The 15,798-nt window shown below is 43.3% G+C and overlaps 2 protein-coding genes across 2 annotated transcripts in view; both read left to right on the plus strand.

The window, feature by feature from the left end:
• Positions 1-15,798, plus strand: part of LOC108517545 (tetratricopeptide repeat protein 28) — a 576,472-nt gene that overhangs the window by 550,357 nt on the left and 10,317 nt on the right. Inside the window, exons 7-8 of the mRNA XM_017855531.1 lie at positions 9,993-11,334; positions 12,593-13,116. Coding sequence (XP_017711020.1) covers positions 9,993-11,334; positions 12,593-13,116 — 1,866 coding nt within the window. The remainder of the gene's footprint in view (positions 1-9,992; positions 11,335-12,592; positions 13,117-15,798) is intronic.
• Positions 1,410-2,366, plus strand: LOC108517559 (prothymosin alpha). Its single transcript, XM_017855560.1, has one exon. The coding sequence runs from the start codon at positions 1,597-1,599 to the stop codon at positions 1,927-1,929; it is 333 nt and encodes a 110-aa protein (XP_017711049.1). The 5' UTR covers positions 1,410-1,596; the 3' UTR covers positions 1,930-2,366.

A 15,798-nucleotide genomic window follows, 5' to 3' on the forward strand; every position in this document is an offset into this window, starting at 1 on the left:
ACTCTGCCTTTTCCAAACAGTGACTAATGGCGGGGCTTGGCCAGGCAGGCCCAGCATATTTTTCACTATGCTCTGGGCTTCCCACCAAGTCTCTCCCAGTGGCCCGGCCATAGCCATTAGAGTTGACTGTGCCTAGCACTTCCTACCTCATCATCTATCACCAGCACCCCTCTCCAGCCACCTCCTTTTTAATAGGTTTAATTATTACTTCCCTTACTTCATGGCACAATTAATCTTCCCCACTGCCTCAGGATTTACAGCTGCACAGGCCCAGGGAATTTCTGAGCTATTCACCTGCAGTCTAAGTCTTTAACTATCCAAGGGAAGTGGGAAGGAGGGCTATGCATGAAGGCAGTGAATATTTGTGGGTTCCAGTGGGCTCCAGCTGGCTTCTTGTCACTGCTCATTCAGCCCAAGCCTTTGGGATGGTGGTGGGAGGGTACTGCAGAGGAACTGACTCTGCTCCCAGTCAGCATCAAGGGGAGTCTTGAGGGGTGGGGGTGAGCAATAGAACCTATTTTTCTGCATTTGGAGAAATAAATGTATAGCAAATAAATAATACATTTAGACTCTAAAATATAGTCTCTACAAAACTACTACATTTTATTTCCTCCAAAGTTGGTTTAAAAGGTAGGTGGCTTCCAATGGAGTATGCTTGCTTATAGGAGGCAGAGGTGGTACAGAGATTTCCCAGCCTTATAGCAGGCTCCTCAGAGTTGAAACAGAAGGGAAGGGCAATGGGGATCTGGGACAGAAGTGCCACTGAACTCTCAATGTCGCTGAAGACATCCTAAACTGCTGTTGAAGCAAAAAAAGATAACAGGCTCGTAACTTCACTTATCCTTCAAGGAACAGGCAGAGCCTGGTGGGTTTAGTAGAAAAAGGAGGCAGATGTAATTAAGTTAAAGGATGGCAGAATAGATGTGCGATGGCCCAAGAGTTCTCCAGAGGTGACGCCCACACAGATTACATCTGCTTCCTCCTACTACATTTCTTAATCTTTTAGGATTTTCTTGTATCTAATGTATACTTCTCTGCTCTCTAGATACAGATTTAGCTAGGGCATCAATCTGTTCATATGCAGCTGCTAAGAGCTTGGTTTGCCACAGCAGTATACTAGTGTTAATAAAGAAGAAATTGGCACATGATGCAAATATTTGTGTGTGTGGTGAGAGAAAAGAAATGGGCACAGAATCATGTCTGTCTTTCATTGGAAGACATTTCCAGATGAGGGGAGAAGGTAAAAGAGTGTGGACTAAGCTGGGTATGGTGGTGTGTGCCTATAGTCCCAGCTACTTGGGAGACTGAGGTGGGAGGATCGCTTGAGCCCAGGAGGTCAAGGCTGTAATGAGCTGTGATTGTGCCACTGGACTTCAGCCCGGATCACAGACTGGAGTACAAGACTCTGTCTCTTCCCCCACTGGCTGCTCTGAAAAGCCATCTTTGCATTGTTCCTCGTCCGCCTCCTTGCTCGCCGCAGCCGCCTCCGCCGCGCGCCTCCTCCGCCGCCGCGGACTCCGGCAGCTTTATCGCCAGAGTCCCTGAACTCTCGCTTTCTTTTAAATCCCCTTCATCGGATCACCGGCGTGCCCCACCATGTCAGACGCAGCCGTAGACACCAGCTCCGAAATCACCACCAAGGACTTAAAGGAGAAGAAGGAAGTTGTGGAAGAGGCAGAAAATGGAAGAGACGCCCCTGCTAACGGGAATGCTAATGAGGAAAACGGGGAGCAAGAGGCTGACAATGAGGTAGACGAAGAAGAGGAAGAAGGTGGGGAGGAAGAGGAAGAGGAGGAAGAAGGTGATGGTGAGGAAGAGGATGGAGATGAAGATGAGGAAGCTGAGTCAGCTACGGGCAAGCGGGCAGCTGAAGATGATGAGGATGACGATGTTGATACCAAGAAGCAGAAGACCGACGAGGATGACTAGACAGCAAAAAAGGAAAAGTTAAACTAAAAAAAAAGGCCGCCGTGACCTATTCACCCTCCACTTCCCGTCTCAGAATCTAAACGTGGTCACCTTCGAGTAGAGAGGCCCGCCCGCCCACCGTGGGCAGTGCCACCCGCAGATGACACGCGCTCTCCACCACCCAACCCAAACCATGAGAATTTGCAACAGGGGAGGAAAAAAGAACCAAAACTTCCAAGGCCCTGCTTTTTTTCTTAAAAGTACTTTAAAAAGGAAATTTGTTTGTATTTTTTATTTACATTTTATATTTTTGTACATATTGTTAGGGTCAGCCATTTTTAATGATCTCGGATGACCAAACCAGCCTTCGGAGCGTTCTCTGTCCTACTTCTGACTTTACTTGTGGTGTGACCATGTTCATTATAATCTCAAAGGAGAAAAAAAACCTTGTAAAAAAAGCAAAACGACAACAGAAAACAATCTTATTCCGAGCATTCCAGTAACTTTTTTGTGTATGTACTTAGCTGTACTATAAGTAGTTGGTTTGTATGAGATGGTTAAAAGGCCAAAGATAAAAGGTTTCTTTTTTTTCCTTTTTTGTCTATGAAGTTGCTGTTTATTTTTTTTTGGCCTGTTTGATGTATGTGTGAAACAATGTTGTCCAACAATAAACAGGAATTTTATTTTGCTGAGTTGTTCTAAAAAAAAAAAGAAAAAAAAGAAAGAAAAAGCATGGAGCATGGACTTCTGAGTTAGAAAAACCTGAGTGTTAGTACTAATCCTGCCACTTAGAGCCGTGTGGGCCTGAGTAAGCTCTTGAACCTTTTAGGGCTCTGAGACCACAGTATCAACCTTGTTTTGGGGCATGAATGAGATCATGGAGTAGAGAGCCAGGCACAGAGAGGTTCTCAAGAAAAGCTTACCTATCAGGAAGTTGCTTGTAGCTGAAGTCAAGTGATACATATTTTTGGAATTACCTGCATTTAAAAATATCTGTATTGACCTGGCACGTTGGCTTACCCCTACAATTCCAGGGCTTTAGGAGGCCAAGGCAGGAAGATAACTTGAGCCCAAGAGTTTGAGACTAGCCTGGGCAACATAGTGAGATCCCATGTCTACAAAAATTAATTAATTAAAAATTAGCCAGACACAGTGGTGCACAGCTGTAGTCCCAGCTACATGGGATGCTGAGGCAAGAGGATCTCTTAAGCCTGGGCGATTGAGGCTGCAGTGAGCCATGATCATGCCACTGCACTTCAGCCTAGGTGACAGAACGAGACCCTGTCTCAAAAAAAAAAAAAAAAAAAAAAAATCTATACCTTTGCTGTCCATCACTGGCAAAAGTAATGGAGATTTGTCTCCAGGTGCATATTAATAAATAGTCATCTGCAAGTGTGTTAGATAAGACATCCATTTGGTTACACTTCTAACACAGAGCACTTTGCTCTCATGCCTTTGATTCTAGCCATCTGTTTACTAACCAGGTCTGTCACCTCCTCCTTACTCTCAGCTTTGCAGTATTTTAAGTACAATGTAGAAGAACTTATATGTGAAAACTTGAGAAGGAGAGGGTTCAGGGAGCCTAAAGATATCTAGGGTTGGAATTATGGGTCCTGTGGAAAACCTGGGACCACTTCTCCCAATGAGGAGGAGGATTGGGAGGAACAGTTGGGAGTACACAGCACTTTTTCTGTGAAGCAGGTTTTCTCAGCCATTTTAGCCATTTATCAGCCATTTGGCTCTTTGATAGACAAAATATCAACCTATCCTTTAAGATCATTTGAAATGAAATCAAGGTAATAGGACAAAGTGCTATGTAGTTTTCAATCTCTACATGTTCTTCTCCCAGCCTGGAAAAGGATGTGGAGGCTGGTATAGCTACAGAGGCTGGTGACCAACCCAATTTCTTTCTACTGTGGTCCCAGAGACAGAAAAGTGGACTTAAACATCCACATCAGGACTTAATTGCAAGGAACAGTTTCCTGATCAGAAAAGGTTATAGAAGAATATATGCAGTGCAAACTTTTATGTATACCTTTATTATTTAATTTTCCATTATTGAAATGTTCATGAACCACACAGGTAGAGAAAATGGTATAATGAACTCCCACATACTCATAACTCAGTTATCAACATTTTGCTAATCTTGTTTCATCTGTTTTCATAAACACACAATTTTTTGTTTTTTGAGGTGGAGTCTCACACTCTGTTGCCCAGGCTGGAGTGCAGTGGCACGATCTCCACTCACTGCAAGCTCTGCCCCCCGGGTTCATGCCATTCTCCTGCCTCCCAACGCCTCCCGAGTAGCTGGGCTACAGGTGCCCGCCACCATGCCCAGCTAATTTTTTTGTAATTTTAGTAGAGACAGGGTCTCACCGTGTTCGCCAGGATGGTCTCAATCTCCTGACCTCGTGATCTGCCTGCCTTGGCTTCCCAAAGTGCTGGGATTACAAGCGTGAGCCACTGCGCCCGGCCCACACACACAATTTTTAAAGCAAATCATAGACACCATGTTGTTTCATGTGTAAATGCTTCTATAAATATTTCTCTCTCTTTTTTTTTTGTTTTGTTTTGTTTTGTTTTGAGACGGAGTCTCGCTCTGTCGCCCAGGCTGGAGTGCAGTGGCCGGATCTCAGCTCACTGCAAGCTCCGCCTCCCGGGTTTACGCCATTCTCCTGCCTCAGCCTCCCAAGTAGCTGGGACTACAGGCGCCCGCCACCTCGCCTGGCTAGTTTTTTTGTTTGTTTGTTTGTTTGTTTTTTGTATTTTTTAGTAGAGACGGGGTTTCGCCGTGTTAGCTAGGTTGGTCTCGATCTCCTGACCTCGCGATCCACCCGTCTCGGCCTCCCAAAGTGCTGGGATTACAGGCTTGAGCCACCGCACCCGACCTCTATAAATATTTCTAACGGAAGAGAACTTTATAAAGCATAGCCACTGTCCTATGTCACACCTAGCAAGACTAATAGGAGTTACTTCATGTCTCCAGCTTGTCCTGAAAGCAGATGGGCTGGTCCTGCTGAGGGCAGTGGGTCTGAGAGTCCTTGCCTCAGTTCTGCCACTAACTCACTTCCTCCCACTAGGCCCTGGTCATATCATTCAGAAAGTGAATCCGTGGGAGGGCCTTTTCCAGTTCCCAAATTTTATGTTGCCTCTGGAAATAGATGGTGATTTAAGTAGGATGGAGCAGAAAACAATTTGTTTGAAAGTAGAGGAAAACAATAGATCAACTCTTAAAGCCCCATTTGGGTTGTGCACTATTGATAATCATGACTGTAATGCTTTCAGTACACGAGAAGACTACTTCCATTGTTTGTGGCAGTACACCGAGGCCCCTACCTCCACAAAATTATTAAGAGAAAAGACAGCCGGAACTGCATTCTATGTTTAATAGTTTTTCTGCTTGGCTTGTGCAGTTCACACCTCCCTTAGTCTTTGCTGGTAATGGCTAATAAAAGCAAAATGTATTGAGCACTTACTATGTCTGAGGCACTTAGGCCAGCCTCTGCTGAGCGTGATCACATTGGCCCTCACAACAGCCCTTTGAAGTAGGTATTATTATTCCCATGGCAGTGACCATTCTTGACCCATAGGTGGAGACCTGCTGTGACGATGTATAAATTCATAACGATGTGTCCTTCCTTCACACACCCTCGTGAGAACTCGGCTTTGTGAGGATCTTCTGCCCCACTAATCTTCATTTAATTCCCCTCCCTGCAGCACGTTGTCACCTAGCACGCCCCTGCTGACAGACCCTCTGTAAGTCTTCATCTGAATGACGGCCCTGGAAAATCAAGCTGTGGTCTCGAAAGGGAAGGAGGATCTGCAGATTATCTCCTCAGCATGTGCAGTCACTCTGCTGGCAGCTCTTGGGCCGCTTTTATGTTGCCTCAACAAAGAGAAAGGCTGCCAAGAGTGTGTCATGTTCCATTCAGAATTCCCCATGCTGGCAGTGGCTGGAACAGTAGAGACACAGGGAGAATGAATAATTCCCAGCTCAGCCCCATCCATCTCTTCTTACTCTTGTCTGTGTGAGGAAGCCTTTGAGAGTCTTCTTATGATTCTTTATAGGCCCTTGGAAAAGTAAGGTAAGGAGGACAGGAGGAGAACAGGAGAGTGCATAGGGAAGCTGGCTGGAGATCAGATCATTTTGCCATAACCAGCAGGCAATTTCTTTCACAAATCATTGAACCCTCGGTAGCCATTATCATCCCAACTGCTCCCTATTAACTAGCCCAGACTCTTAAGGTCGTGAGAGTCAGAGAAATAGAATTCCTTTCCTTTTTCTCACTCTCTAAATACTGGTCATACTATGTTTAGATACCATGTTTTAGTTTACAAAGTATATTGATATATACTGTTATGTTTCTCATGCCATGTCTTTGAAATGATTATAATCTGACCTTATAAGTGAGAAAACAAAAATTGCCAAAATATTTTCTATTTAAGAAAATAACAAAGGCTCAGAGGTATTGAGTGTCTCAAAGACACTCAGCTGAATGAGGTGGGAGCCAGGCTTGTAAACAGGACTTCTGGCTTAGAGTCCTGTGCCTTTTCTATTATATTGTACCTTTCTGATGTTTAGCCAGTTTCCTGTAGGATGAGGTAAGTCCCATCCTGCAGGAGAGTGGGGAGCTTCCAAGGAGACCTGTCTTTGGTGGTGATGGGCCAAGCTTCCTCCAATTGCCTGCTAGGTCTCTCGCCACTTGCTTCCTCTTACCATCATCTTAGCAAACAATAAGTGATTATATTGGCTTAAGAAAATCATTGCAATAAAATCCAAAAGCTGTGAGGGAAAAAAAAATGTCACTGCAAAGGCATCATTGTGGGAGAAAGTGCTCCAAGGGAGATTCCGGCACTCCTACTGCCCTCCCTAACTCTGGCTCTGTTCATAATTATTGACTCATGGCTGGACAGATATTTTGACCCTAATTGAAAAAATACAGAAACTGAGGAGAGAGGAAGTAAATAAGGAGTAGGGAGAAATGTGGGAAAAAAAGTTCTTCTGAGGATATCTGGAAATTCGAAATGTGAAATTTTTCTCTTTAGATAAAAGTGGTTTAGGACTACATGTTAAATTAGGTCTTTAGAACTGAAACATTTCTGTCACTAATAATTTTTCAGCATTAAAAGGGTTCTAGGTGATGCTAAGGTATTATTTCCTCTCGGGAAGCTTAGATTTTCTAACCTTGAGACAGATTTGGAAAAGCTCTGATCCTTCCAGCAAGGATCCTGGTGACATCTCTAACCCAGGGAAGTGACCAGACCCAGTCCCCAGGAATGTTACTTTCTTATTGGATTGGAGTCCAAAATACTGTTTTAAACCAAGGGTTATATGTTTATCATAAAACAAAATTAAAATACATATAAGTAAAAGCAAAAAAAAAAAAAAAAACTCTTAAAATTCTACCACCCAAATATTACTGCTCTTAACCTTTAAATACATTTTATGCTATATGTGTTTAAATGTAAACATGTATGCCTATACACAGTGCTACTAAAGCATGCATTAAAATGTACTGTTTTGTGATCATATATCCTCTTAATATATTGTAAATTTCTTCCTATGTCAATAAACTTCACTTTTTTTTTTTTTTTTTTTTTTTTTAAGACAGGGTCTCACTCTGTCACCAAGGCTGGAGAGCAGTGGTGTGATCATGGCCTACTGCAGCCTTGAACTTCTGAGCCCAAGTGATCCTCCTACCTCAGCCTCCGAAGTAGCTGGGACTACAGGCTCACACCACCATGCCCAGCTAATTTTTTAATTTTTGGTAGAGACAGGGTCTTGCTATGTTACTCAAGTTTGTCTTGAACTCCTAAGCTCAAGCGATTCTCTTGTCTCAGCCTTCCAAAGTGCCGGGTTATAGGTGTGAGCCACCACACCCAGCCCCTCACCATTTTTACTGTCACCATGTTTATTCCATTGTATAAATGTACCATGATTTTTTTAGTTATTTTTAAATTATGAAATATTTTACTCATATAAAAATATACAGAAGAATTACTATGGCTTATTTAATTTCCAGCACCTCAAGAATCTCCTTTCCTGGAAGGGAATAATTTCAATAACTAATATTGCAGTTTCACTCTGTAGTTTTACAGTGCTCTTGCACATACATTATTTCGTTTGATCCTCACTATCACCTCCTAAGGTTGGTGTTATGTTCATTATTTTTCTCATTATATAGATGAACTATGTAAAACTCAAAAAGACTAAATGATTTACCCTAAGTCCAGTTAAGTCAAAGAGATGGCTGGGTCCTAGGACTAGATGTGACTCTTGTGGCAGGGCAGATCTCCACAGCATGCAAGGGAGGAGTCAGGACCAGCAGAGTAGCCCCCACAGACTCACCCTGCACTGCACCCCCAGCTCCTGCCCTGCCCTGACTTCAGCCTTGATCATGCGTACTTCTGCCTTTTGACCCAGTGTGCTCTCTGGGGGCAGAGACTTCTGTCTTCATTCTTCTCTCTACCCCTGCTGCCCACCACAAGTTCTGATACAATAAATGCCCAGCTAACGTCTGCTGGATAAGTGAATGAATGAATAAAGAGTGTCAGAGAGATACACAAATTGTAGAGGCTAGGTGTTCACAGCTTTCTTGCTTAAAGCCTCTATTTTTAATTTCAGACATTTTAACAGAACACATCTTTGCATTTTGACTTTTGGGGCTTCTGTAGATTTTGGTCACCACTGGAAAGCTCACACACTGATGCATGGAAAAGCATGTTCAAAACCAAAGGCAAGGAGAAACCTGTTTGCATGCTAGCTTCTTTCCACCTTTTCTAGTGGTGGCCCTCACTCTAGCCCAAACTGGAATGGACCAAGCTCTCCTTAAAGCCACCTCCCAAGTTACCATTATGTTATCCCTCATTTGAAACTACTTTATATTTATGATATGTTTGATATAACTCATTTTTAACTGCTTGTTAATACCTTAGCTTAGCAGCTATAATATGGTTCATGAGATTTGTTTGGAGCACTGTTATTGTTGATTATAAAAGCAGTATAGCAGAATTATAAGAGCTTTTAGAACAAAAATTACTGAAATTCCACTACCTAACAAGGCAACTATTTTTCTTTTTGTATAACCCCATCAAGAGTTTGTCCATGCATATGGACGTACTTATTTTCCTAGTTATTATCATGGGAGCATGCAGCATTTTTTCCTGATTTTTCCAGTTAATATGATTACAAGAACATTGTTTCCCTGTTTTTCAGTATAGACTTTATAATTATCTTTTTAACGACTGCATAATCCTCTATTGAGTTGATATACCAAAATGTACTTATACAATCCCCCAGTGTTTCACATTTAAGATGTTTCTGATTTTCCAGTAGTCTATAGTGCCACACTGAAGGTTGTTATGTGTATTGTTATGCAATCTTCTGTGTTTGTCAGATTATTTTCTTAGGATACTTTCCCTTGAATAAGATTGTTGGGTCAGAGTAGGAGTGCATTTGTGGTTCTTGCCAGGCTGCTTGTGCAAAAAGGTTGTTCCAGTTTATGTCCCCAGCAGTTGGTATGTTTACCAATTTTAGGACAATCTCATTTTTTGTTTGCTCATTTAGCCGAAGTAAAATGGTACTTCAGGGTTGCTTTATTTTTGCATTTCATTGATTATTAAAGGAAATTAGCATTTTCCTGTGTGGTTACTCTTTGTATTTCTTTGGATGTGAGTTATCTGCTAACATTTACAGGTCTTTGCCTATTTTAGTAAATTGGGATCTTCATTTTTAAAAAATCAAACCAAGTAAACTCTTCACACACAGTGGCTATTGAACTTTTTCAGTTATGTTTAATATATTTTCCAGTATTGTTTTGCCTTTTCATTTTAGATATGTATTTGTAGTACAAACATTCTTATTTTTGTAATAAAATCTGTAAATGTTTTTTTCTGTTGCTTTGAAACTTAAGCTATCCTCCCTCTGGAGAGCTAATAAATATTTAATTCTACCTTCTGTTATTTTAAATTCTTTAATTCATCTGGATTGCATTTTACTATAAATTGAGATGCAAATTACATTTCTTTCTACATTGCAAATCAGTTATTTCAGTCTTAGTCTGTTCTTTTATTCTCTTTCTCAGGAATCATACACCAGATGAAAGGTGATTATGACACTGCGCTGAAACTCCACAAGACCCACCTGTGCATCGCCCAGGAGCTGAGTGATTATGCTGCCCAGGGCCGTGCCTATGGGAATATGGGCAATGCCTACAACGCCCTGGGCATGTACGACCAGGCGGTCAAATACCATCGGCAGGAGCTGCAGATCTCCATGGAAGTGAATGACCGAGCCTCACAGGCTTCCACACATGGGAACCTTGCCGTGGCCTATCAGGCCCTGGGTGCCCATGACCGGGCCCTGCAACACTATCAGAACCACTTGAACATTGCCCGGGAGCTACGAGACATCCAGAGCGAGGCCCGGGCCCTCAGCAACCTGGGCAATTTCCACTGCTCTCGGGGAGAGTATGTCCAGGCTGCCCCCTATTATGAACAGTACCTCCGGCTTGCTCCCGACCTTCAAGACATGGAAGGAGAAGGGAAGGTCTGCCACAATCTTGGCTATGCCCATTACTGCCTTGGAAATTATCAGGAGGCAGTGAAGTACTACGAACAGGATCTGGCACTAGCCAAAGACCTTCATGACAAGTTGAGCCAAGCAAAAGCCTACTGCAACTTGGGCCTAGCATTCAAGGCTCTGCTGAATTTCAGTAAAGCTGAAGAGTGTCAGAAGTACCTACTGTCCCTAGCCCAGTCTCTGAATAATTCCCAGGCTAAATTTCGAGCCCTAGGGAACCTGGGCGATATATTCATCTGTAAAAAAGATATAAATGGTGCAATAAAATTCTACGAGCAGCAGCTGGGCTTAGCTCACCAGGTAAAGGACAGAAGATTAGAAGCCAGTGCATATGCAGCCCTGGGCACTGCATACCGAATGATCCAGAAGTATGACAAGGCCCTGGGTTATCACACACAGGAACTGGAGGTGTATCAGGAGCTGAGCGACTTGCCAGGGGAGTGCAGAGCTCATGGGCACCTGGCTGCTGTCTACATGGCCCTTGGGAAATACACAATGGCATTCAAGTGTTATGAAGAGCAACTGGATCTAGGGCAAAAGCTGAAGGATCCAAGTCTGGAAGCCCAGGTCTATGGCAACATGGGCATCACAAAGATGAACATGAATGTGATGGAAGAAGCCATTGGTTACTTTGAGCAGCAATTGGCCATGCTGCAGCAGCTAAGTGGAAATGAGTCTGTGCTCGACAGGGGCCGGGCCTATGGCAACCTGGGGGATTGCTACGAAGCCCTGGGTGACTATGAGGAAGCTATCAAATACTATGAACAATATTTATCTGTGGCACAGAGTCTGAATCGCATGCAAGACCAAGCCAAGGCTTACCGGGGCCTGGGAAATGGACACAGGTAAAAATGACCAAGGACAATTGTGGTTTATAGCTCTGCAAAAAAGAGCATTTGTGCCAGTAATGGCAACTTCATGTCTGCATGGCAGTTTGTTAACTGCAAACATTTTCTTACATATCTCATCTGATTCCTCCAATAACTATTTGAATTAAGTAGTTGATGTTGTTACCCTTATGCTATGGATGAAGAAACTAAAGCCCAGAGAAGTTGAGTTAATGCCTAATATTATGCAGCTTAAAAGGGACAGCTGAGAGTTGAACCCAGGGCTCTGTGACTCCAAATGCAGTGCCTTTTGACTACATTAGAATGAGAAGGATAATAGGGATTGGGAAGGTGAATGAATCACTTTCCCTGATCTTTTCTGAATACCTCCCACATTATATGAATGTGTTTATTAATACAACATCTGCATCTAACAATTATTTAGACCCCATTGTGTTGCTTCTCAGAAAAGCCACCTGATAATAGGAGAATGCATAAATATACTATGTTGCATGCATCATCTGTGCAAGGTCCCTTGCACAGATATCTTAATAGTTATAGCAGTTTTGCATTACTCTACATCTGTTATCATCTGCTGTGGGATGTGGGATTTATTATCACCAGAATCGGAGGCTCAGGGAACTAATTCACGTGCCCCACACAAATGGTTTGGTCATGCTCTTTCCACTCTTATCGTGTCTTCTCTTAGCAGCACAAAAAGACACACTGTTGGTCAAGGTGATACTTTCTCCTAAATGTGGGGAACCCAAGAAGGTGCCTGTGTCTGCAGAATATATGGCCCCACCAGAGAGGCAGGAGATTAGGGCTCCTGGAGTGGAGGAAGGGCAAGGGTCAAACTAAATCTTCACCCACAGAGTGCTCTGAGAAGCTCAGGGTGAAAGATTTACAGCCACTGTAAAGTGATTTCAAAAACATAGTCTAAGCAGTAGTGGAAATTGGGAGGCCTGAAGAACCAAACAGTTCACTTGCTATCATTGTGCCTATTAATATATTTTATGTTTCCTCTGGGGTGTATATCCCATTGAATCTCAAGCTCTTGGGAAGGTCACTAAGGGATGACTTTTGAATTGCTTTCCAGATTATGAAATTCCTCTGCATCTCACTCTAAGGGCACATGATAGATTTTAGCTAGAAGAGGAGTTAAGAGCTTCTATAGTAAGTGACAGTGACAAATGCTTTTCATTTTCTCAGGGGCTTTAGCATGTCTGCACCTGCACGAAATAATATCATTGCTTTTCTGTCTACATCCCCACAGGGCAATGGGGAGCTTGCAGCAAGCCCTTGTATGCTTTGAAAAGAGGCTCGTGGTTGCCCATGAGCTCGGGGAGGCCTTCAATAAAGCCCAGGCCTATGGAGAACTGGGAAGTCTGCACAGCCAATTAGGGAATTACGAACAAGCCATTTCCTGCCTTGAACGCCAGCTGAACATTGCTAGAGATATGAAAGACCGAGCCCTGGAGAGTGACGCAGCCTGTGGCCTGGGGGGCGTTTACCAGCAGATGGGGGAGTATGACACAGCCCTGCAGTACCACCAGCTTGATCTACAGATAGCAGAGGAAACCAACAACCCCACATGCCAGGGCCGAGCCTATGGGAACCTGGGCCTGACTTATGAATCCCTGGGCACCTTCGAGAGGGCTGTGGTCTATCAAGAACAGCACTTGAGCATTGCTGCACAGATGAATGACTTGGCGGCCAAGACGGTATCATATAGTAGCCTTGGAAGGACCCATCATGCCTTGCAGAACTATTCCCAAGCAGTCATGTACTTACAGGAAGGTAGGTGAAAAGGCCCATTGTGTTCTCTTGGCCTACTTGAAATCAAGTTCAGAGTCAGAACTCAAGACTCAGAGGGAAGTATGCACAGTTTGAGTGGCCACTTCTGTGTGGAATAACGGTCTCAGAGGCCACATTGTCAGTTCAACTCCAGAATCACAGAATCCCCACCAGGTGTCCCTTGATAGTACTAAGGTGTTTCATTGTCCATAGCACCTTGCCCTGCTCTCTCAGACCCAGATTGTCTTACTCTCTCAGTGACAGCATCTACTGCTCACCAGCTGCCCAAGGAGCTGATACCCTCCTTGCTTTTCAGAACCCTCTGTGGAATGAGCAACATGTTCTCACACAGATGAATCAAGTAAGATGTAATCCTAAAAAATTGTAAGGGTTTCAATCAGAAGAAAATGTCCATCTGCTCCAAGCTCTGTTGTCCCTCTAGAGAATATCTAAACTAACCATATTAAAACTTTATAGAAGTCAGTTCTGACATGGCAGCTGAGGTCTAATCCAGAAGTCTCAGTCCGAGGGGCACTCAAGCAGTAAACCAGGCTTCCTTCCCAGCATTTGTCACCTACAGTGCTTGGGCTGGTGCCACAGTAGGGTCTTGTTCCAGGCAGGCCTAGAAACTGAAGGCTGCACGGTTTCACCTTGGATCCTTCCTTCCTCCGAAAGCAGAAGTTCCACAGCAATGTGTTTGCCCTCCACCTCTTTACATTGAGATGGGGCTTTCTGCTCTTAAAAGTCCTTCCCCTTACACAGGCGTATTGGATCCTCTCATCCTAGAAAGGAAAAAGGGCAGATAGCTCACTGGTTAAAGGAATGGTTACTGATTTCAAGCAAAAACTCTCATTTCCACGGGGCTTTGCACATAAAGTTTGTTTAATCTGATTCAGTTCTCACGATAGTCTTGTGAGGTATATCTTTTATTCCCATTTTGCAGTTGAATCACCTGAGGCTCAGAGAAGTATAGTGATTCAATCCTCATCATGTGGTCAGTTAGTCAAGGAGTAGGGCCCAGCCCAAGTTTTCCAACCCAGTAACCACACAAGATCCTCTCTGAAGTTGTTTCTAACTTTACAATTGCAGAGTAAGGTTGGGTATCTTATCCCCTTTACTCCCGAGCCCCCACTGGGAAGCCAGGAGAGAGATAAGCAGGAAGCAAAGAGGAGAATGGGTGAAGAGCTGATGATTCGCTGGTCTCCTTGCAACAGACCAGGGACTGCGCTGGCCTGCAGTCTGAGAGGTTACAGAGTCTGGAAGCCACTTCCCAGACTTTATCTAGCTCCCCTTCTATCCACATGGGGCTCTGCCTCAATGCATTAAATGAGAATGTTGGCTTCTAATTTCCTGAAACTTGACTGTGGTAAAATTCCAACAGACAAGGAGCAATTTTCATTTGAATTTGTGAAAACTATTAAATTCAGTCATATGACAACTTTTCAGCTGTGTTCTTTTGTACTTCCTGAAATACTATTTTCATGAAACAGCTGGTTTGCCAGAGACATTGCAATGCAATTCTATATTTGTGGAAAACTCTCAAGTTCATTTTTATTGTTTCTTGTAATTTTTGAAGTCTTGCAGAGATCTAAAAACTCTAATTTGTAGCATCTCTACGGTGTCTGTCTTTTGGATGTGTCCACTAGAGAGCCTGCAGCCGATGACTTTCCTCATGGGCCAAACCAGAGTACCTCTTCTCATGAGTGCAGGACACCTGGACGGTGCTTTCCAAATGCTCTGAGTTAGGTCTGCAGCCTCTGGCAAGGAAGGACTAGTTTATCTGGAAGCCACCCCATGGTTCCCTCTCCCCTGGCTTTGGAGGCTATGGAGCCTTATAGATCCGTGTCACCCTGCTTCAGTGCAATAGATTCTCACAGGTGGGGCCTGGTCTGAGTCTTTTGAACAAGCTTTCCAGGTGCTGTGGAGGGAGACACCTCTGGATAAAACCACTGGTCTCACCCAGCCCTTCCTCTTCTTGCAAATGAAGAAAGGGAGCATGGATCAATTTGGTGACTTACCTGGGACCAGTCCCTGACAAACTCTAGGTTCTAGGAGAGCTGGATGGGTGTCAGGTTCCTAAGAGGCAGAAGCAGAGAGAAGATGGGGCAGGACAGATACCATGTCTATCCAGTGGGCTTTTAACTCTTCATTGTTGAACCTCAGCTAGAGTCCTACATGCTGAGGATATAGCAGGAACAAAGCACAGTTCCTGTTCTCATAGAACATGGCTTCTAAGCAGGAATTGTCTCAATAAATTTTACTTCTGACTCATAGATCTTGACCTAGAAGGGACATCTGTATTGCAGAATTAACGTGGTTAGCTTATTGAAGATTTAAACAATCAGTATCCTTCTGGTTTTCTCCCAAGAACCATCTTCTTTCCTATGTTTTCTATTCTGTAAGGTGTTTAAAATGTGAATTATTTACAAATATTTTTGTTATCCAATAATATGATTTAAACTTAAAATGTTGTTTCTAAGTTTTTTGAGTTATGAGCATTTTGAAATGTATATTTATGACCCTGAACCTGAGTGTCACTTTTCTTTTTTTTTTTTTTTTTATTATACTTTAAGTTCTAGGGTACATGTGCATAACGTGCAGGTTTGTTACATATGTGTACTTGTGCCATGTTGGTGTGCTGCACCCATCAACTCGTCAGCACCCATCAATTCATCATTTATATCA

This window comes from Rhinopithecus bieti, unplaced genomic scaffold (genome assembly GCF_001698545.2).
Source record: "Rhinopithecus bieti isolate Rb0 unplaced genomic scaffold, ASM169854v2 scaffold_36959, whole genome shotgun sequence".
Taxonomy (NCBI): Eukaryota; Metazoa; Chordata; class Mammalia; order Primates; family Cercopithecidae; genus Rhinopithecus; species Rhinopithecus bieti.